This window comes from Cervus elaphus, chromosome 12 (assembly GCF_910594005.1).
Source record: "Cervus elaphus chromosome 12, mCerEla1.1, whole genome shotgun sequence".
Classification (NCBI taxonomy): domain Eukaryota; kingdom Metazoa; phylum Chordata; class Mammalia; order Artiodactyla; family Cervidae; genus Cervus; species Cervus elaphus.
In genome coordinates, this window is record NC_057826.1 from 14,343,432 (window position 1) to 14,366,170 (window position 22,739).

Consider the following 22,739-nt stretch of genomic DNA (forward strand, 5'->3'; position numbering starts at 1 on the left):
AGTCCACAGGGTCACAAAGAGTCAGACATGACTGAAGTGACTTAGCAAGTACTCATGCATGCACGCATGTGGCCATGTGACTAAGTTCTGGGTGGTAAGAGGTAGTAAATGGATGTGTTGCATGCAACTTCCAGGAAACACCCTTAAAGAGAAGTGTATATCCTTTCTCCTTTTCTCCTTCTTGCTGGTTGGAATATGAATATGATGGCTGGGGCAGGAGCAACCATTCTGGACCATGAGGCAACATACTTGGGATGATGGAACAACAAGGTAGAAAGAGTCTGAGCAGATATCACAGAGCCTCCACAGCAGCCCTGGATTGCCTCCTTTAAACTTCACTAGAGTGAGAATAAATTTCCATCTTAGTTTAAACCAGCATTTTCTTGGGATTTCTGTCACATGTCAGAGAACCTATTCTTTTTTTTTTTTTTTTAATATATTTAATGCATACATAACTTAATGTTACTTTTTTAAAATATTATTGATTTTTGGCTGCACTGGGTCTTTGTGGCTGTGCCCAGGCTTTCTCTAGTTGTGGTGAGTGGTGGCTACTCTTCATTGTGATGCTTGGGCTTCTCACTGTCGTGGCTTCTCTTGTTGCAGAGCACAGGCTCTAGGCACACAGGCTCCAGTATCTGTGGGGCATGGGTTAAGTTGCCCTTCCACATATGGGATCTTTCTGGACCAGGGATCAAACCCATGTCCCCTGCATTGGCAGGCAGATTCTTAACCACTGGACCACCAGGGAAGTGCAGAAACTAATCTTAATTAATTACAATAGTGTGTGTGTGCGCTTAGTTGCTCAGTCATGTCTGAATCTTTGTGACCCGATGAACAGTAGCCAGCCAGACTCCTCTGTCCATGGGGATTCTATCTCTTATTTAGTATTTCTATGCCAGCCACTATTCTGTTTACAGATGTTATCTTATTTAATCTATGTAACAATCCTATGCGTGTGTGCATGTTCAGCCACTTCAGTCACGTCTGACTCTTTTTGACCCTATGGACTGTAGCCCGTTGGGCTCCTTGTTGCCATTTCCTTCTCCAGGGGATCTTCCTGAGCCAGGGATCGAACCCATGTCTCTTGTGTCTCCTGCACTGGCAGCCGGATTCTAGCGCCACTAGCGCCACCTGGGAAGCCCAAGTCTCTTTGTGTTAATTCTAATCCCCACCCTACCCCATGCCCTGTCTCCAGCAAAAAGCCCGTTCTCTCTACATCCTGTTTGACTGAGAAAAGATTCTGGCCAGCTACTTCACGCTATGAGGTAAGAGATCGACATCAACATGGTAAGTTCCCTTTCCGTAAGAAAAGCTGGCTCTTTAATCTTATGTCAGTGTGAGGGTTTAGGTGTAAGAGACACAGAAGGAACCACCCTGGGTGAGTCCTGGCCACTGGAATCAAGTAGCCTGAATTTTATCTCTGCAGCCAGTAAGCTTTGCAATCCTGGCAAATCTCATAACCACTCTGAGCCTCCACTTCCCTCTCTACAAAATTAAGTAGAATCAGACTTTCACTGGGCACCGGTTCTGTAAGGATTGAACGAAATAACCCAATGTGAAGGCTCTGGCCCCTTTTCAGCTGGGTACTCAATAAGCGTCAGTAAATATAAATCTTTAGTTAGTGGAATTCTGTTTATCTGTTGTTCCCTCTAGCCTATTTTTAAAGGTCAGATTTTGAGATATAATTTACATACAGTAATGTCTACCCTCTTAAAGGGTACAGTTCTACAGTTTTGACAAACATACAGTTACGTAACTACCACCACGATCAAGGTATAGATTTTCACACTTGAATTGTTCCCTCAGGCACCTTTGTCCCTAAGACTGTTTCTTATTCATTCTAATATTTACTGAGTACTCACTGTGTGCCAGGCTCCATGCTAGGTCTAAGCTACAGAAACAAAACTGATGGTTAAGTCCCTGCCCTTGGAAGTTTAGAGTTTATCAGAAGGAAGAAGACAATAAACAAGCAAATAAACATACACACAAATAGGATCATCATCGAAGCGACAAGTGCTATGCAACAAGCAGGATTTTTTTTTGTTAGTTAGTAGCCAGGGGGACTATTTCAGTCGAAAGGGCAGGTGCTATCTTTGTCATTTAAAATCCACAACAAACGCTGCAAGTTAGTTAAAAATCCCCATTTAATGGGCAGGGTATCTGAGGCTCAAAGTGGCTAAGTTCTGTGCAACCCGAATGTCCTTGAGGTCACACAGCATGTAAATGGGAAAACAGGGCTTCAAGTCCAAGTCAGCAGACACCAAAATCTCACACCCAAACTCGTGGTTTTTTTCATCACATCACACTGGGCCCTGGGCCATCACTGCTAGAGCAGAGGAGAGATGGAGGCAGGGGGTTCAGGGTGTGAGGTCTGGGCTGCTTGCTGCTCTGCACCCGTAAACACATGTCCGAGAGTCCTGCAAACAGCAGTGACCTCAGCCTCCTTGTCTGCCCTCCTCCTCCTCTAATTGAGATGTCAACCTTCTGCCTCATTCCCTCCCTTCTTTGGACACCTGGCATTACAGGGCTCTCCATAGAGACAGCTGATCTCACCCTGCAACTCCATCATGAAGACACAAACTGAGGTTGCATCAAGCAGGTGAGGGTCCACCCTCTCCGCCCTCCCTTCCTCTTCCTTCCCCCCTCATCTTCCTTCTCCTTCCCTCTACTTCCTTCCTCCTTTTTCTTTTCCCTCCCTGCACCTCCTGCTTTCTCTCTCCTTCTGCCTTCTTCAGGCTTTGAGATGAAAGGGCCAATTAATCTTGCTGCCACCACCCCTGTCTGCTAAGCTGTGTACTGGTCCACAGGCTTAGGCGTTCCTACCAGGACTGCCTGTGCGGTCCCTGGAAACCACAGCTAATTGGTAAAAGATCACATTTGTTTTCCCGCAGCCTGAACATTTCAAAGGAGACTCTGCCAAGCCCAGTGAACGTCTCCACTCTGATGCATCCATCACCTGGGAGAACACTGAGGTTACCTGTCACCCAGAGGGTGACCATGTTCAGACCTGCTGCTCTTATCTTGACATGTGGCCTTGGGTGATTGAGCCTCACTGGCTTAACCACATTCACACTCTGTAGCAGCACAAATGGCAGAGCATCTGATTAACCTGCTGCAGCCTTTATTTATGTAATTTTACACAAATATTTTACTTAAAGAGAGACTATGCAGATCTTTTACTCTGGGGAAGTATGCCATGTACTTTCATCCTTTCTGTATGTTCTAGAAAAGGTAACCATCAATGAGATGTTTACATGTTAAGTCACATTTTAAATCGAACACAGGCCAGGCTTACAAATCAGCAGGCCGCAAATCTCTGAACCTCAGTTTCCTCGTAAGAAAAATGGGTTTAATAATGTTTCCCCAGCTACCTTACAGGGCTGTTGAGAGACTTGCGGAATGAAATTTTAATTTTGTGGATGCATTTTGTAACCTGCAAAGTGCTTGATTGCTTTAAAGTAATATCGTTAAAATGAAGATGTAGTTGGCCAACCAAATTACTACTTCCAAATAGAAATTCTGTGATAACCCAATTTTCATGTGTTTGGCTGGCTAAGACAAAGATTGCACTTGCATCTTTTTGGAATCCAGGCAGGCAGGGATGGCATCTCTCTAAACCTTCTGAGACTTGGGGAGCACTTTGTGGTTGCCTCTGGCTACGACTTGCTCTTGGCAGTAAAGAGCATCCAGTCTGAGGAGGTCTATTAAGATCTTAATTTCAGGGTACCAGTTAGCCTTGAGACCCCAGCCTGTCTTCACCATGATCAATCTGAAATAAGAGCACAAGAATGAATGAAGCCCACTCCCCGCAGCCTCTTGAGGTACGGCCCTTGCATCTTGGAATATTCTCTGTCCCAACACTTGAGTTGTAGGGCCAGACAGACATTTGTATGGTTCCTCATCCAAGGGAGAAGCCGCTTACTGTGCAGTTTTTCTCTTTGTACACAACATTTTGAGGCAAATAGAATAATTGCCCCTGGGAAGGGAGTTCATTTTATTCAGATAACATCACCAAATAGCAAGATTTGTGGCACATATTTCTGAGAAAACGCTCAGCAGCACTCAGATGCCTGTCTGTGTTCCTGCTCCCTTGGGATCGCCTGCAGGTAGAGTCATAGCTTAACTATGAGAATATATGATAAGGGAGATGCAGAGTGTGGTTTATAAATTATTTTCTGATGCTGTTTATGGAGGATGAGACTATAGTTGGGGTGGGTGGTGGCGGGATGCAAGATCAATAGGAAATGTGTCCCCATCAGACACTCCAAAGACCTTAGAACATAGCTTCTTCTCTCTAAGACCAGAATCAATTCATCATTGATACACTTGTACTCAGCATCCCTTCTGGACAAACCATCATGTTAGGAGATATGGAGGAGACCCCCAAATACTTCCCACATAGACCAGGAGCTCTCATTTTAGTTGGAAAGATAAGATGTTCTTGTGAATAAAATAAGAGCCCAGGAGACAGGCAGGAGGAGAAAAAAAGCTAATACTGTCCAATCTCCTGCCAGGATGAGGCATTTATTTTATCCCATTCGACCATCACCATCGCAAGGTAACATCTTCATCTCATTTTAGGGATGAGAATACTAAGAGCAGAGAGGTTAGATGACTTTGCTCCAGGTGCCACAGCCGCGGTCAGGGGCAATAAAGTGTCCATTCTTGGTCTGCTTAATTCTGATGGGGCCAGAACTGAAGTTTTCAAATTGCCTTCCCTATTGATTTTGTCAGAGATAGTCACCAATTTTAGAAAAACAAAATAACACTTGGCTGTCCTTCCTCTTCCTCAGTTCACTGAGTGGGGGAGGGGAGTGCTGAGGAACTACTAGCTCTAGATTGGAAGCTTTAATGTTCTTTTTGGTTGATACACCACATTTCTAAACAAATAATTGTTCTTGTCCGTTTGTGTTTCCAAGGCCAGATCTCCATCTCCTTCCTGGCTGAATGCTCCCTTCCCCCACCAACATCTTCCCACGTTCCTTAGCTTCTCCTTTCTCTCTCTCCCTCCCTCCCCTTACACACACACACACAATCAGACACACACCTTCCCACCACACACCCATATGCAAAATAAAATTAGAAATACTGCCTGACTCTCAAGGTATTTAGGGAATGGAGATCTTCAATCAATACAGCCAAGTCCTCCATTCCCTCCCTCCCAAGCCAGGTTGAGAGGCAGGCAGAGCTTCTGAAACAGGTCCAGACAGCCGTGATCTTGACACAAAGAGTCTCTAAAGGAAAAAAAAAACCCGACCATTTGTGCTTTCCTGTGCCTGTCCTCTGGCCATCAGGTCTCACAGGGCTACCAGATTCTCAGAGACCAACACCTAGCAAGCTGTTCTTTTGCTTATACGTAAGACCCTTGCAGAACACGAAAAGGTTTCCTGGTTCTCTTTTTCATTTTGATGCCTACCATTAAAATACAGAGAAAACAGTATGTGATGCTTCGAAAATATAGGCTGAGCTGATAAGCATATTGTCCTCATTTTAAGGGCTTATTCTTGTTTTAATCAACCAGTTGAGGAAGCAATAAATAATTACTCGTTTATGATGTTTGCCTTCACCCAGAGGAGTGTAACAGGGCAGTTAGGTGAGCCGAGGTAGGATGGTGCCCATATTACTGCAGTGGTTCTAAAGCCCTCTCTGCTTCCTCCAACCTCCATCTGACACACACTGGCCAACTGTCCCCACCCTCTTGGTGCCTCTTGGTACCTACCTCAGACTGGTGGGGTCAGATAAAAGAAGGGGCATAGGAAGAGCGAGATGGGGCCAAGACTCCAGGCAGAAGCTCCTGGTTCAAGCTGTTCAAGCTCTGTATCTGGATAAATGGCTCAGTTATACTCCTTTCTCCCAAGTCAGAGCTCCCCCTGGGTCTCAGGGTGATGCTGGGCTGTGTGGAGGCTGAGAGCAGCTGCATTAGTTCAAATCCAGGCTCTGCCACTTACCCGCCATATGTCCTTGGGCATATGAACTTAGCTCCTCCTTGCCTCAGTCTCCTCATCCATACAATGGACATCACGGAGCTTCTGCTGAGGATGAACAAAGCTGCCTCATGCTAAAGGCTTAGCACAGTGCCTGGTTCCCAGTAAGGGCCCAACAAATAGAGTCAATAATTACAAACTAACACTCAAATAGCACTCATCCTGGCAGGCACTGTTTAAGCGCTTTACATAGATTGTTGACATATAAGCTCACGTCTCTCTTTTACAGATGGGGAAACTGGAATCTGAAGATCACCCAGCTGTGAATGATGGACATTCAGACCCCGGGCAGACAGGCTCCAGGGTCAGGACTCTCAAGCCATCAGCACACGGACGCTGATCTTCAAAGGTGGTCACCCCCGGGGAAAAGCTGAACTCCTAATACCCCCCTATTTCCTCAGTCTGAGAAGACCGGAGAGGATGGAAAGGTCTCAGCCACAGTGGGGAGGGAAGGAGCAGATGACAGTGAGAGCGTCCACATCAGGGCTGAATCCAGAGCTCACAGCTGGACTGGTGGCTGAAGTCAGGCGGGAGCCCCAGCCCGCTCCAGGGGAATGAGGTGGGGGAAGGTTGGAGGGGGGGGGGGGCAAGTCCACGAAGCTGAGCGGGGTGGCCAGAGCGCCGCCCCCAGGAGGGAAGGGAGGGGTGGCGGGGCTCTGGGAAGGGCGGGGGGTGGGTGCCCAGCTGCCGTACCCGCCGCCTCCTGGCCCCCACTCGCCGGCGCCCAAGTGGGAGGACGGCAGCTGCCCGCTCCCTCCTCCCGACACCCCCGCTACCTGCCCGGTCCCCCAACGAAGCGTGAGGAGGCTGAGAGCCCGTGGGGCCGAGCCCGCAACTTTGCAGCCTCGGGGAGGGCGAGAGCCGGCGTCCGAGGCTCCTCTTGTCGGCGACCAGAGCTCGGTGAGTTCCTCTCCCCACCCGCTCTGCGGCGGCGCGGGGGGCGGCTTCCCGGGCGCCCGGGAGGCGGTGGCCGCCCAGCCCGCGGCCGCCCGCGCTGTCTGTCTCGCCGGGGCCCGGGCTGTGCCGCCCTTCTCGGCGGGCGAGGCCGGCGCCAGTGCTGAACGGACAGCTCCCCGCGCGCCGGGGCCGCCTGCGCGGTCCCCGCGGTCCCTTCTCCGGCTCGTGGCTAGGGCTGGGGCTGCGGCCGCTGGCCGTGCGCCCCTCGCTGCCCCCAGCCCGTCCTTCTTCCCGGCGCCGCGGCGCATCTGGAAGCTGCTCCCGCGGCCCCCCTGGCGACCGGCGTGGGGAAGACACTTGCTTCTCGCCGGAGCCTGGGTTGCCGGCTCTCTGGGGGTGGGCAGCGCCGCCGCCGCCGCCGCCGCAGCCCCCCCGGAGCGTCTGGCGGAGGGGGGCGGCGAGGGGTCCCCAGCGACCATCCCCAGAGGTCTCAGCCCTGCGCCGAGACCCCCGCCTCTGACAGAGGCCCGCGGTCGCTACGGCGGCTGCCAGTCTCCTGGGGGCTCCGGCACCTGCAAAGGGGACTCCAAGGTGATCAGTCACCCGATTGGCACGGGACAGCCTGGACCGAGGCCTCGTGGCATTCGCCCATCCCGGGTGCAACAGCCCTTCCCAGAACTTTTCTCGAGTCAGGCTCGCCTACTCCTGAGCCCCTGGAAAAGTTCTCGCGGGCACACAGAATCCTATTTTTCAGTGGCTTCCGAAGCTGGGCAGGAACCAGGACTGTGAGGGGTGAGGGGGAATAAATGTGTTGGTGCCGGGCTGCAATCCGCGGCGGGGGTCAGTCCGCTGAAAGGCTGGCCAAGCAGCCACTCCTGTGCCCGGGGAGAGCTTGTTGGTATCGAAAGGGTTTCGGCGGCGCCATCGGGGTTGTTTGGGTTTCTCGCGCCAGGAGGGCGGCGGCGGGAGGGGGCGAGGGAGGGGGCGCAGGGGGATTTTAATTTCGTCGCCTCTTTGCCAAGAAATAGCTAGGGCAGTCAGCGGTCGGAGAGATGGGCTGAGCAAAACCAGCTGATCCTGGTATTCCGGTGTGCCCCCCCATCCTAAATGTGTGTGTGAATGTATTGATTGTTGTCATTGATTTTTCTAAGAAGCCAGATGGCAGCGGCTGCTATGTGTACACTGAGACACACAGATACACAAGTGCACACACAGATTACACACAGAATCATACACAAGGAACACCCCCCCCCCATCCCCTGCAAACATCAGAGGACCCACAGGCACACACACCCCCAACCTCTTTAGGTTATGGGTAAGGCTGCAGAGAACTGCCCGAGATGGGGGTGGGGCAGAGAAAGGGGAGGTGAAACAAGGCCGCCAGTAGGTCATTTCCATCTGCCCCCACCCCACATCTTCTGCTTTGTCTTCCTAGGGGTTGGAGGGAGAAATCCCAAACCCTGGCACGTTTCCACTGCTGTGGAGGAACAGAGTCCTAGCTCCCCTCCCAGCCCCACCTCCTACAGACTGAGCACAAGCCCTTGACCTAGCCTTCCTTGTGCCGACCCCCGGGGGGACTCCAGGGTGCTGAGATTGCTCAAAAACAGAGGAGGCAGACACCAGGAGGGAGGGCTTGGCCCCCAGAGGCCATGGTGATCTCAGGGTGTCACGCTGCTTGGTCATGGTTAGGGAGAAGAGGAGGGGTGATCTGAGGGACGTGGATTTTCGTGGAGCAGAACAGACAGAACTGGGGAGCACCCTAGGGCGCCCTCGGGACCCCGCGGTAAGTCTCCCTCTCACCCTGGACCCTTAGGAATGTGATCGAGGATGCTGGCCCTGAGGCTGCTCAACGTGGTGGCCCCCGCCTACTTCCTGTGCATCGCCCTGGTGACCCTGGTGCTGCAGCTCTTCCTCTTTCTGCCCCGCATGCGTGAGGACCCCACGGCCGCCCGCCTCTTCTCGCCCGCGCTGCTCCATGGGGCGCTCTTCCTGTTCCTCTCCACCAACGCCCTGGGCAACTACGTCCTGGTCATCCAGAACTCCCCGGACGACCTGGACGCCTGCCAGGGGGCCGAGGCCAGGAGGGCCCTGTGCCCCCCGCCCAGCACCCACTTCTGCCGCGTGTGCGCCAGAGTCACCCTGAGGCACGACCACCACTGTTTCTTCACCGGCAACTGCATCGGGAGCAGGAACATGCGAAACTTCGTCCTGTTCTGCCTCTACACCTCGCTGGCCTGCCTCTACTCCATGGTGGCTGGCGTGGCCTACATCTCCGCAGTCCTTTCCATCTCCTTCGCCCACCCCCTGGCCTTCCTCACGCTCCTTCCCACCTCCATCAGCCAGTTCTTCTCTGGTGAGTAGGCCTTGCAGGCAGGTTGGGCCCTACATGGAGACCTTCCACCTCAACCCTACGTTTGCCCGGCTTAGCAAATAATATACAGGATGCCCAGTTACACTGTAATTTCAGATAAAACAATGCTTAACTTTTCAGTACAAGTATTTCCTGAATACTGCAGGGGACATATTCATACTAGGTTTTTTTTGTTTGTTTTGCTTTGTTTTGTTTTGTTATCTATTTGAAATTCAAACTAACTGGGCATGTATGTTACCTGGCAACCTCCCTCTCCACCCTCATCCCCATTCATTCTCTCCTCATTGGGTGCCACTATTCATGTGCTCATAGAATTGTGGCCAGCCAGGCAATATACCTGCTCTGTAGCAGGCAGAGCTGAGTGCTGGCTGTCCCTCCATGCAGCCTGTGAGGAAGCCCCATGATATGACCTTCCTCTGCCTGGACCCCAGTCCGGCTCACACATTCCTCCAAGGACTTTGCCCTCTAAGGATCTTGCCAACTCACCACAGGAAGGTTGACCAGGGTGCTGGGCCAGTCCCGCCCTTCTACACATTATATTTGACCCCACCAGTTTGTTCTCCAGTCTACAGATGGCCCAGAGCAAAGAGCACCCTGGTTGGAGATGTAGCCATATTTAATGACTCCATCTTCACACCAGCGTCATGGGACTGGTGGGGGATCTGACCCTCCAGGAGGCTCTTACACCGGCAGGAGCCAGGGGTGTGTGGGCCCTCACACTGGGGTCAGCAAGGCACCCTGGTGAGGGCTGTACTTTGTAAAGTGTACCCCAAGGAGACTGGGGTATCAAGGCCCTAAGGGACCCGGTCCCTGGTGGCAGTTCTTACCACCTTACCTGGCCTTGAAATCTGCCCTGACATCATTTCCTTCACTTCGCCCACCTTGGCCCTGACAGTCTTGGTTATTACAGCCAGCAGTATACATATATGGACAGGTAGCCATGTGTGTATGACGTTGTTATTTCCATTTCTCATGAAGAAACAGGCTCAGATGGGATTAAACGGCTGCCCAGTATCTTTTTATTTCCGAACGACAGCCTCTGGCCTGCCTCCCAGGTCTTTATAGACAACACACAACAGCTCAGGACAAATAGTTTGTGTCCTCCCCCACTGACCTTTCAGGGACAAAGAGAGACAGAACACAGCTACTTCCACTGAGAACCCCAAATTGCTGCAGTATGTCTGGGCTGGATGCTCATATGAAATTCTGTTCTCTACTCTGGGGAAGCGTCATTTTGGCCTTTCACTGGGGCTGTGGCCCAGTCCTTTGGAGACAGAGAACTTGGGGCCGTTTGGCAGTGGGAACACAGAGGCCCAGGAAGAACCCAGCAATGAGGGCTGTCTTGAGGGCTGGTGGTTGAGCTGGGCCCAGAACTCAGAGCTCTCGGGGCCTTCTGGACCCGGGCGGGTGCCAGCATGGGAGGCTGCCAGGGACTGAAATAACCAGACTGGGGGAGGGCAGGTGGGCGGGTTAGGGGGTGGAGTGTGAGCACCGGCAGGTGGAGGAAGGAGGAGAGCCAGAGAGCCTGATAACACTTCCTTTTCCAAGTAGTTTTATTCACATAAAAATGGATGCTTCCTAAGGGAGGATCTTGAAATGATTTGAGATAAGCCTGGGCTTGAGGCCTGTCCATATGTGCTAGGTTCGGGAGACAGGAAAGTAAGGAAGAGGGACCTCTTGCTTTAATCTGATGGGGGAAACAGAGCCAGTCAGTCCCTTTCTTGGGGCCCACATCCTGGTTCCAGCAGAAGAAGAAGCCCCACTATCATTTACCTCCTCGCCAGACCCCCTAGTAACGGAGGCCTCAATTTCTAATCTCCAACTGTCTCATCTCACCTTCCTCCTTTGCCAGGCTTTTATCTTTCCCCTTGGAGAAGGGAATGGCAACCCACTCCAGTACTCTTGCCTGGAGAATCCCATGGACAGAGGAGCCTGGCAGGCTACAGTCCATGGGGTCGCAAAGAAGTCAGACACAACTGAGCATCTAACACACACACACACATCTTTCCCCTTGCCAGCCTTTCTCTCCCCTGCCCTGACACACACCTCCCCTCTTCAGCTTCTCCCTTCCTGTCTGCTCTCTCTCTCTTCTTAACCCAAATTGTTGAGGCTTCCCCAGCCCACTTCTCATCTGCTCAGGAGGCCAGGAGGACAGGAGGGTGTAAAAAGGAACAAATTGATCAGGCTGAACTGTCCTCAACTCTGGGGCTACCCCTAAAGCGGATCTGCCACAAGAGCATGGGATGGCTGCGAATGTGGACCCTGGAGGCTAAAAGTGGGGTGGGTCTTCAGATGGCTACTGCCCATACACCCTCAGCTGGTGCCAGAGAAGGACTGGCCAGTGAGATTTTTAGAACTTGTTTCTTCTGGCTTTATGGGACCACTGCAGGTTGTGTCACCTCTCTGAGCCTCATTCTTCTCATCTGAGACACGGAGGTGATGCCATCTGACCTGTGTTCGTGGCATTTGGAAAACTATACCAGTGTGGTAGGTGCCAAAAAAATCCAGTGGACAAGTGAAAAGTTTAATGTTTGTTGGGCAAACTGTATGTGCTACTCACCATGCAGATCTCATTTCAGCTAATCCTCAGGACAAATCCGTGAGATAAGTATTATTATATAATTTTTAAAGACTCAGCTACCAAAGGCTTAACAAGGATAAGTTGCTTTGAAACACACAGTTAGTACCAAACCCCAAATTTGGACTCAGGGCTGCTAGCATCCAGAGCCCATATTCTTCCCACCATACTGCTTTCCTGGGGCTGCCCCTCTGAAGTTGCTTCTTGATGATTGAGCCACTTTGGGAGGGAGGGAGCTTCTTATCCCTGGATGGATGTTAAAGATCTGGGTGATGATCTGTCAAAGGCGCTTGGTGGGAAACTGGGCTGGAAAGACTGGATGGTGTGACTGTTTCAACCCATTAGGAAAATTCTGTGACTTTCTGAAAGAAGCAGAACTATTATTAAATAGTTCAGAGGAGCTGAGGCAGCCAGGCTAGGCATCTTCAAACACTTTGAGAGAAAACAGGTCCCCAGAATAGCCTTTTATAGCTGCTGCAAGGGGCCAGGGAAAGGCCACAAGGTCTTTTTTGTATGCCTTGATTTTGTGCCAGAAAAAAAGGCCTGTGGAAAACAGCTTCCGTCAGCCCAGGCTTGTCCCTGAGGCTGAGTTGCAAGGCAGACTTGTGCTTGACAGCTCTGATGTTCGCACATCCCAGCTTGTGGGCCCTCTTTGCCTGTCAGCATTCCTGCACCCCAGAGAGCACCATAGTCCCAGGGTCCTTCATCCTACACGTGGTTGCCTGAGCTAACCTTACAAGGAAGAAGTGGGTCAGAGGCATGATACAGCCCAAGGTGATCCCTGTCCCACTGCTGCCCCTGCCCCCAGGGCAAGCCAGCTGGACTGAGCTTTCCATCCCTCAGACAGCAGGACTTATCTGTCCCCAAGTTTGCCAAGAGGAACTTGCTATCAAAGCTTCTAGGCCTGAGGGCAAGACAGGGATGCTAATGAGCAAACCTGAGTCATATCCACGTCCTCCTGGTTGCTGAATCCAGCATTGCTCAGATTGGAAAAGTTTTAAAAGCCTAGCCTTCAGGAGTCTGGAAATGGAAGCTTGGGGAGATGAAAAGAGGTCCTTGGGGGCCAGGGGAAGCTGGAGAAGGCAGGTGTATGGTTGAGATTTGCAGAGGATGAATAGGTTGTAAGGTGGGGTCTCTGGCAGGTACTTGCACCTCATTGGAGGGAGTGGTGGTGAGCTTGCCCTGCAGGAGAGAGGAGCTGAGGAGGACTTTTGAGTTCTCTGCTAGGCCCACTGCCCTGGCAGCTGGGCAGGTCGAGGCTGCCAAAGTTGTAGATCAGCCAGATCTCCAAGCCCTGGAAAGGAGAAGGAGAAAGCTTGATGGTCTTAGGAGTTAAACTTGAGCCTCTTTTGGAGATAGTCTTATCTGTGAAGGATGCTCAGCAGGGAGGGCTGGGCTGAGTGTGAACCAGAATGCTGGCCACTGGGCACACAGTGTCCCTGAATGATGCAACCCTCTGGAATTATTGCTATTCTACCCATTTTACATTATGAGCAAACTGTAACTCAGAGAGGTTAAGAAACTTGTGCAAGACCACAGAGCTGGGAGATTCAAACTTAGCAAGGACCGACCACTCCAGCTCGGAAGGAGAGTGGATGTTTAAGTCATTCAAGGGGAGTGCTGATTTAGAGGGGTCTAGGGGAAGTGCAGCTCAAGGCAGGGGGCTAGACTGATGACCTTGGGGGCCTCTTCCAGCCTTTGCAAGCTCTGACAGGACAGCTCTGGCTGAAAGTTCCAGTGGCCATACTGTCTTCTTTTTAACATTGATGATTGAATTATCCTCTCCACTGTCCTGAAGCTCGTGACTTCTTCTTGATGACGAGGCCCTGTTCTCCATCATGCTGTCACTTTTCTGAGTCCTCCCAGCCAGTGGTCACAGCTCCGAAGGCAGCAGGCTCTGCAGTCCAGACAGTTGCCCAGGCACCATCTCCCTCTCCAGGGTCCTCAGCTCACCCCTCTCTCCTCCTGAGAAAACCCCCGTCTCCCTGTTTCTAGCCCCCAACGAGAAGGCAGAGAGAGATGGGCAGCACTGACCCTGAGCAAAGGTTAGCATCTAGGCACTGCCCATAGGCGTTTCCTTTTCTTCTCCCCCACGTCCCCAGCGTTCCTCTCTGGCCTCAGAAGCCACCAGCACTAAGAAAAAGTTAGGACAACTAGTCCTCTCCCTCGCCACAGCGCTGAGATTGCTACAATATGTAGTTTCACTCTCATTCATCTCCCTCTCCAGATCGGAAAGCGCCTGCCTGGATCGCAGTCTCGTACGTGGCCTGAGTGTAAAGTGAGTCTGGTGTTTTCCCGCCCCCTGCAGGAGCTGTCCTCGGTTCTGAAATGTGTTTTCCCCGCCCTCTGCAGGAGCTGTCCTCGGTTCTGAAATGTTCGTCATCCTCATGCTTTACCTCTGGTTTGCCATCGGCCTGGCCTGCGCTGGCTTCTGCTGCCATCAGTTGCTGTTGATTCTCCGGGGGCAGACCCGCCACCAGGTGCGGAAGGGGGTGGCGGTGAGAGCCCGGCCTTGGCGCAAGAACTTACAGGAGGTCTTCGGGAAGAGGTGGCTCTTGGGCCTTCTGGTCCCCATGTTCAATGTTGGAAGCGAGAGCTGCAAGCAGCGGGACAAGTAGCGGGCGCTCCCTTCATTCCTCTGTCTGTGTGTGTCTGTCTTGACTCCTCGTGAACATGAGACCACAGCACCCTGTCTCCACCCATGACCCACTACAGCGTTGGACTGGTAAGGTCCTAGCATCCACCCCGGGTCTGTGACACCAAAGAACTGTATTGGTTGGTGGATCATGACAAGGAGGAAAGATGGCCACCTAGGCATTGCTAGGCTCCCCCATGAGCCAGCCTGGTGGCTGGTAATTGTTCAGAGGCCTCTGCTTTTGTTTCCTTCTCTTGGATGCCTGCTTTTCCTCTCTGCCTGGTTTACACACTCTCTACCGAGTCTCCTATCTTCACTGCTATTGCTAGAGCTTTTCCTCTCAACCCTAGATTAGGAGTGGGGAGTGGATTCTTACTGCTGGTATGATGCTCCCTAAGGGCCTGAAATCTGGCAAAAATGTTTAAGATGACCATGGGTGAGAGGCAGCCAAGTCAGCTCTGCCAACTGCTAGTGAGGTTGGGAAAGGAGGGTCATGTGTCCTCATCTCCTCTGTGGAACTGTGGACAGTGGAAGGGAAAAGGAACTCCATAGCATGCTTCCCAGCCCCCAAGTTGCAAGGCCTTTTCTCTGGGAGACAGAAGCCAATGGCCTGGGATTTTCCAGCTGCTGTCCCCTGTCCGCCCCTCCCCAGCTGGCCCCCCAGCCCAGTCCAGGACCTGGCTGGATGCTTCTTTTCCCTGGCACTCTTCCAGCCTTTGCCATTGGTCTCCAACCTCCAGGTCTTCCATAGATGATGGGAAGACAAGGAGGAAGGGAGAAGAGAAAGGAGATACTGATAAATGAGAGAGAGGTGTGTGACTGTACAACCACATAGAAGAGGGCATGTGTGCGTGTCTCTGTGTGTGGGGGTGGTGGTGAGGAATGTTGTTATGAAAATAGGGACAAAATAGGAGGAGGGAGGGTCACGCAGAGGTTGGGCACTGGAATATTTTAGGACTGAGAATGAGGGGGGGCAAATGGGCTTATTTCTGAAGGACATTCTAGCAGCTAAAGCTGCTCAATGTTTGAATGGTTGCCTGGAGAGATAGTGAGTGCCCCACAACTAGAGGTATTCCAGAAGGGACTGGGCAGTCATCTGATAGGTGTGCTGTGGAAGGAATTTCTGCACAGAGTCAGGGAAAGGAAGCTCCTCTCCACCCCATGACTCCATTGTCCTCTTCCTGAGCACAAAAGGACCCCTTGCCAGGTCCAGAGGCAAGACCTGCTGCAGACATGCCTGGGAGTTATTTGCCTTCACAGAGGATGGGGCGGGTAGGGAGGGGTCTGAAAATCATGATGCAAACTTTCAGGGCCTTACCCAACCACCAGGGAGACAGTCTCTCAAGAGACAGGACTACTAGGTTTTAATGCTACTTGAAGGTGTCAGCATTTGAGAACAGGGAAATGGAGCCGTTTCGGGAGCAGATTGGAGCAGTGGTGGGGAAAGCAAAGCTGGAAGGTGATGCTCGACTCTGAGGAGGGAGATAGGGAGAGTGCAGGCTCAAGAATGGGGGGAGCAGAATATAAGGTTGCAAATAGGAGACCAACTTTGACTGACTCTGGATGAAGGCGCTGCTGTGTGTTCTGGGACCCAGATGACCAGACCCCTGGGTTATATGAGGGAGTGGAGACAACACAAATGACCCCTCCTGACTGGGTCCCAGGGCCATTCTGCCATCCAGCCTGCTGAAGCCCACACTCCACAGTGTCCAGCTGGTAGTCACAGAGACCTTAACCATGGCTGCACAACACCTCACAACACCTTGAGTTCTTGAGCAGAGCCTGGGAAGTTTCTGCCTTCATGCCTCTGAGAGAACTGATGTAATAATAGTGCCACCTGCTCATACTTCTCCCTCTTCTATTCACGCATTCATTCATGCCTCCTACTGTATTTATTGAGCACCAACCTTGTGCCAAGTCTCTACCAGGCACTGGTATACAACACTGAACAAGATGGTGAGATCCCTGCCCCCAGGAGCATCCAGTTGCTGTCCCCATGCACTGACTCCCACCCCCTGAAAAATGGTCACTCTGCCGTCTTGCTGGACAGCAGGGCAGGTCATTTGGAAGGGAAGGATGTGGCAGAGAGGGTGAAAGGGGAGCCCAGGCTTCCAGGATGGAGGGGTTATTGAGGGGGGGGAGCATGCTCACCCTCAGTTCTGACCACACTGAAGCAGTGGGAGTGAAAGAGGAGCAGGGAGACCCCAAAGTCCAGGCTTGGAAGCCAGCCCTGACACTCTCCAACTCCTGGAGGCTCAGCCCTTGTGAAGGAGCAAAAGACAGATGATGCAGGAAGTCATATCCTGGCTGACTGGCCACAGGGAGGGGCGGTAGGGAGGTTGCCAGGTGTGGGGCTTGAGTAATATTTGTATACATGGCTAAGTATTGTCAGTGAAGAACATCAATAAAATATGTGGTTTTAAATTGGATTTGACATGGTTGTTTTGGCACTGTCATTGGTAGCAGGGCTGGCCAGGCTGGAATGCACAGACACAGTCATACTAACTGCTAAAATGCTGAAGGTAAGAATTAAAAATGCTTCTGTTCCAGCAGGTAAATAACCATTGTCCATAATTCACCCCTGCTGTCCCAGCTGCTCCTGCTCTTCCCCTGGGATCCCAGGCTCCCCTCGCAAGTCAGCAATGAAAAAGGCAGCTGCTGCGTGGGGCCCCCAGGACCCTGCTCCCACTCTTCAGCCAGTGCCCACTGTGAGGCGTCAAGGTTGTGCTGTGTGGTTGCTAAAAGCATGGGCATCACCCCTGGTTGGAGACAGGTCTGCATGCTAGGATCTGCGGACCCACAGGCACCAGGGATGGAACGGCTAACCCTGCCTCCTCCTCCCTCTCCGAGTCCCCCTCTCTCCCCCCTTCCCGAGTCAGAGGACAGCTGGGGAGCCCTGCCCTCTCGGCTGCTACAGCGTCAGGACACCTTGAGCTGCCCAGCCCTGGGAGCAGCGGGGAGGACACTGAGGTCTGGGGGAGGGCCTGGTCCCCGAGCAGGTGAGTGGACATAACCTCTGATGGTATCCAAAGACATGCAGGCCCGGACTGATGGGGGACACAACTGCAGAGTGCTTGCTACTTGGGATGTTGAAGAACCTTCAGCCTAGGTCAGTGTTGTATACGGTCTGCATCCCCTGAACACTGACCACCAGGCAACCAGCAAGGCAGCCCCTAGATATGCTGGGGCAGGTGGGGAGGGGGTGCATGGAGCTGTAGTTAATCCTCAGCACATTCTAGAGCAGGAGCCATCCATACTCGACCAGGCAGAGACATCTGCCTTGTTCACCATCTTACTCTGGATGCTAGAGGCAGCTAAGCACATAGTAGATGATCAATAAACACTGACCGAATATTTGCACCAGTCAGTGCTTATTCACTCATTCCATACATCATCTTCCCCTGATGTGCCCAGCACTGATTCTGCACACAGTGGGACTGGAAGACAGATGAGACAGCTGTTCTCCACAGGTTCATATCCTGGGAGAGGTTCCTGGGAGTGCTCGGAGGAAAAAGAGAGAACACCCAGATGTAGGGGGCTTCCATGTGGACAAAGCCGGGGAGGGCAGATGAGGTCTCAGCAGGTGGAGGGACCCGGGGAGGGCTGCCCGGGTGGAGGGACCAGGCCTGGAGCCTTGGAGTGATCATGGAACGGTAAGCATAGGGGACATCACAGAGGGAGTTAATGCTAAGAGATGGGACCTGAGCAGAGGGGCCTTGAATGCCAAGCTAAGAAATCTAGAATGAATTTGACAGGTCATAGGGAATACTTTGTCCACCTGATGCAAAGAACTGAGTCCTTGGAAAAGACCCTGATGCTGGGAAAGACTGAAGGTGGGAGGAGAAGGGGATGACAGAGGATGAGATGGTTGGATGGCATCACCAACTCGATGGACATGAGTTTGAGTAAGCCTGGGAGTTGGTGATGAACAAGGAGGTCTGGAGTGCTGCAGTCCATGGGGTCACAGAGTCAGACATAACTGAGTGACTGAACTGAACTGACTGGGGAAACCATTGAAGGTTTGAGCAAGGGGATTACCTGATCAGATCTAGAATTCAGAAATGGAGCCTTGGTAGGTAGACTGGAAGTGGGAGGGACCCAATAGGAGGCATTTGCTATGGTCTGAGTGTGATGTAACCAGGGTCCGGGTGGTTAGTGGCTGTAGGCTGGTAAGGAGGGGTGATGCCAAAGCCACTTCACAAACAGGGAGCATGACCAGAGAGCTACTGGGGAAAGATCTGAAGTGATCCTGAAGGTAGAAGTGGGGTGATCAGGGTGACCTCAAAGGGCAGGCCAGCAGGAGAACTGGAGTTGAGAGAACGTGACCCTAGGTGGGGTCCTGGGTGGGGTTCAGGACCCCCTGAAGCACTTTGCTGATGTCACTGGCCCATCATTGGCTGGCAATTGATGGTGTCACTAATAACCACCCTGAAACCCTGAGTGGGGAAGAGGTTCAGAGCTTACTTTAACGCACAACTCTCTGACTCCCAAAACTGGGGATCAGGAACCATCTGCCCGTGGCAATAGAGGTCACAGGTCCTCTGGCCTCCACATCCAGTGTCAGATGGAGTGATATACTGGGCTCCTCAGAGTTCAAGAACCAAAGGAGCTTTGGGAAAATGATGTACTCGAGGAGACCTAAACCACATTAACCACTGTAATGAGGAGCCAGTCCTAGGTCCTGGAAGGCATCTTTCAGCCAGTCTCCTCCCCTAAGAACACAGCTGTCCCCGTCATTCCATGCAGTTTGTCCCCCAAGTTTCCTGGCTCCTCTCTGTACCCTGAGTCCACTGACTGGCCTCACTGCTCCCCCTGCTTCTGGGCATGCTCTCAGGGATGCTTGAGAGGCAGCCTCTTCTGCTGGGGAGAAACAGGGGCTGGGCATGGAGCAAGGATGCCTGGCTCCCATCTTATCCCAGGTGCTTCAGAGGTGAGGCAGAACCCTGGTCCTGCTCACCAGCCAAGATGAGCCTGTTGGTATGGTGGGGTTGGGAGGGGTAGCTCAGCTGTTCTTGGTGTTGGTCTCTGCCTCTGCCCTCTTCCTCTCTCTCTGGGTGGTGCAGGCCCAGCTCCTCCACTCATTCCTTAAACTTTCATTGATGCCGACTTGATGCCAGGCAAGATGCCAAGAACCAGGCAGGCGAAGATGCCTGAGACTCATTGCTTAACCTAGGGGAGTTCACCAGCAAGACGACCAGTCACAGATGGTTGTGGTTCTGAGGTATGAGAGCGTAGATGGGAGGAAGAGGGACAAGGTGCTAGGGAAGCCCAGAGGAGAGCACTCACTGGGCCATGGGTAAGCTGGAAGACTCCCCAGAGGAGGTGACACCTGGGTCACACAGGATGAATAGGAATTGGCTGGGCAGAAAAGCAAGGCTGTGGGTGGAAGTGTGGATGGGAAGGTCTATCCAGAAGGAGGGATGCCAGGTGATTTCTGGGAATTTCAAGTCTCCACGTACAAGGGATGGGATCATGAGTAGGCAACGTGAGGCCACAGCTGAAGAAGATTTTTAGTCTTGAGGGCACATGCTCCCTGCCTCCTCTGTCTGACTACTTCTTACAAAACATTGACTCAGCCTAAACCTTGGCTCCTCCTGGGTCCAGGCTGTCCCACTTGGGTGCATCAGGCACAGACTGATGTCTAGATCAGCAGGGTCCTCCAGGGTGGAGTCAAAAGGCAGGGGGTCATGGTCATTGCTGAGAGTTTCAGCCTGAAGCCGCTGGGGAGCTCAACTGGGACCTCTTTCTGGGCCCAAAGAGGGGCCCCTGGGAGCTCCCCCATCCCTCTTTCCTCCCCAGCCAGACTCAGCAAGTGGGGTTTGGGGGAAACTGTTTCTGCCAAGATGGCCTCTGGGAGTAGAGGAGAATTGGAAAGCTGAAAACTCTGAAACGCAGGGCAGACTGCGTGATGCAGAGTCTCCGGTCTTGACTGGCCAGGCCCGCATGCCCATGTGGCGCGCCGCCCCCTGGTGGACAGCCCCACAAGCACACGCCTCTTGCATCCGCCTAGGCCTCTCCCAGCCCCACCACGGGCCACGGGGTATGAAGTCCAGCACTGGGGGATCTTCCCTGCCACTTGGCAGCTCTGCCTGCCTGCCTGCTGCGTGGGTTTGTCTCCCAACTCCACTGTAAGCCTGAAGGTGGGAGTGGAGACGATGGGCTGCCCTGCATTCCCCCACACCTAGTGCAGACGCAGCTCTTGCAGTAATTCTATGAGTGATGATGACCAACACTTCCGGAGCACTCTGTACCTGGCGGGTCCTCATCATATACACACTCTACCCGCACTGTTTATTCCTCACAGTAACCCCTCGAGGTGTGCTTTACTATTACCTCTGTTTTCCAGATAAAGAAACAGAGGCACAGAGAGGTTATATAATTTGCCCAAAGCCTTGTGGCAGAGCTGGGACTTGAACCCAGGCTGCCTGTTCCTGAGTTTATCCTTCTAACTCAGACGCTAGGTGGTCTTTCTACATGGACTGTTGTAGATATCCAATAAATTCCCTGCGGAAAAGTAACCATGAGTCGAGTTTTTACTCATTAATTCATTGACTGACTGAGACATCCAACACATTTATGCAGCACTAGGAGGCACTTCCTGGTGGCTGGGACGGTAAAGAATCTGCCTTTCATTCAGGAGACCCAGGTTCGATTCCTGGGTTGGGAAGGTCCCCTGGAGAAGGGAATGGCAACCCACTCCAGTATTCTTGCCTGGAGAATCCCTGGACGGAGGAGCCTGGTGGGCCACAGTGCACGCGTCCACCAGAGTCGCACACGACTGAAGTGACTGAGCACGCACTATGCGACAGGCCCCGGGGGGACAGAAAGAGGCCCGAGGCTCAGCCTCTGTCTGCACAAGAGCAGACAGCCAGCTGCCTAAGGGGACCGTGCCGAGGGAAACAGGCTGACTTCTGAGCCAGTGCGGTGAATCTGGTTCCTCCCAGACCAATGATGATGGCAAGTTGCCCTGGATGAAGCAGCTTCTTCCAGAGGCTGATTATGGAGGCCTGAGGACAGTGCAGGCTGGGGACCCTCCTCCAGGGCTCAGGGACGATGCCCAGCCAGCCGGAAAGGCCTGAGCTGTCTCTGGGCTGCTGCTCTCCCAGGCAGTGTTGTGGCGCCTGCAGGAGGGGACCAGACGCTGCCAGGAGGCTGAGCCCAGCATCTCTCACACCCACCCCCCGGAGACCAGAGCAGGGGAGGCCTGGGCTCCGAGGAGAAAGCAGCACATGTGTCAAAGCTCACCTACAACATATGGGAAGAAAGAAGCCCCCAGAGGGCCCAGAGGACAGCCAGTGAAGCAAGATCACATGGTAAACGTCCTCCCCGCGGAAGGCAGGGTTAGCCTGAAGCTCAGCAGACAGGAAGCCAGGCACTGACCTGGAACCCTGAGCCAAGACAGTTGAGAGCTGGGGCTGGAGGCTTCCAGAAGGGATGCAGTCCTGTGTGTGGGCTCCTTCCCAGAGTCCATATCCCCAAATGCCCCTTTCTGGCCCGCTCATGATGCCTGAAATCCCCACCACCAATATCTCCTTAAAAAAAAAATAGCACTCCCCCCACCACTGCCAAACTCCTCCTTTCAAATTTTGGGATTGGCTTGAGCTGCTTCCTTTTCTTCCCTGATAGTTAGGCCAGACATGGCCTGAATGGGGGATTTTATCTTTTTTTTTTTTTTTTTTTTCCGGCTGTAGTGTATCTTAGTTGCAGCACGCAAGATCTTTAGTTGCAGCATTTGGGATCCAATTCCCCAACCAGGGATCGAACCTGGGCTCCCTGCATTGGGAGCAGAGTCTTAGCTGCTGGACCACCAGGGACATCCCTGAATGGGGGTTTTTAGACATAGAGGAAGGGTGAGTGGCATCCAAGACATGTGCTGCTCTGAGGGGAAGGGGGACCCTGCATAAGCAGAAGTAGGCCTTGGATAAGCAGAAGTCAGGGTGGGGGCCTCACATATCCCCCCTATCCAGTAAGTGGAATCTTGGAAAGATCACCACACTGAGTCCAGAGTACCCAGGAGTTCTGATGCTGAGTCCCTATGTGACCCCGGGCAAGTCACTGTCATGATTGGACATTGGACTCTTTTTTTTTAACAGTTAAATATGCAATGCTTAAAAATGCAAACTAGACAGCATATTAAAAAGCAGAGACATTACTTTGCCAACAAAGGTCCGTCTAGTCAAAGCTATGGTTTTTCCAGTAGTCATGTATGGATGTGAGAGTTGGACTATAAAGAAAGCTAAGCACTGAAGAATTGATGCTTTTGAACTGTGGTGT

At 52.5% G+C, this 22,739-nt stretch overlaps 1 protein-coding gene across 1 annotated transcript; it reads left to right on the forward strand.

The window, feature by feature from the left end:
* The first annotated feature begins 6,601 nt into the window (after positions 1 to 6,601).
* ZDHHC22 (zinc finger DHHC-type palmitoyltransferase 22) lies at positions 6,602 to 16,899 on the forward strand. The gene is made up of 3 exons (XM_043919824.1): positions 6,602 to 6,884; positions 8,695 to 9,234; positions 14,183 to 16,899. Exons 2-3 carry the CDS (start codon positions 8,709 to 8,711, stop codon positions 14,446 to 14,448), a joined length of 792 nt encoding a protein of 263 aa, XP_043775759.1. The 5' UTR covers positions 6,602 to 6,884; positions 8,695 to 8,708; the 3' UTR covers positions 14,449 to 16,899.
* Positions 16,900 to 22,739: the final 5,840 nt, after the last annotated feature.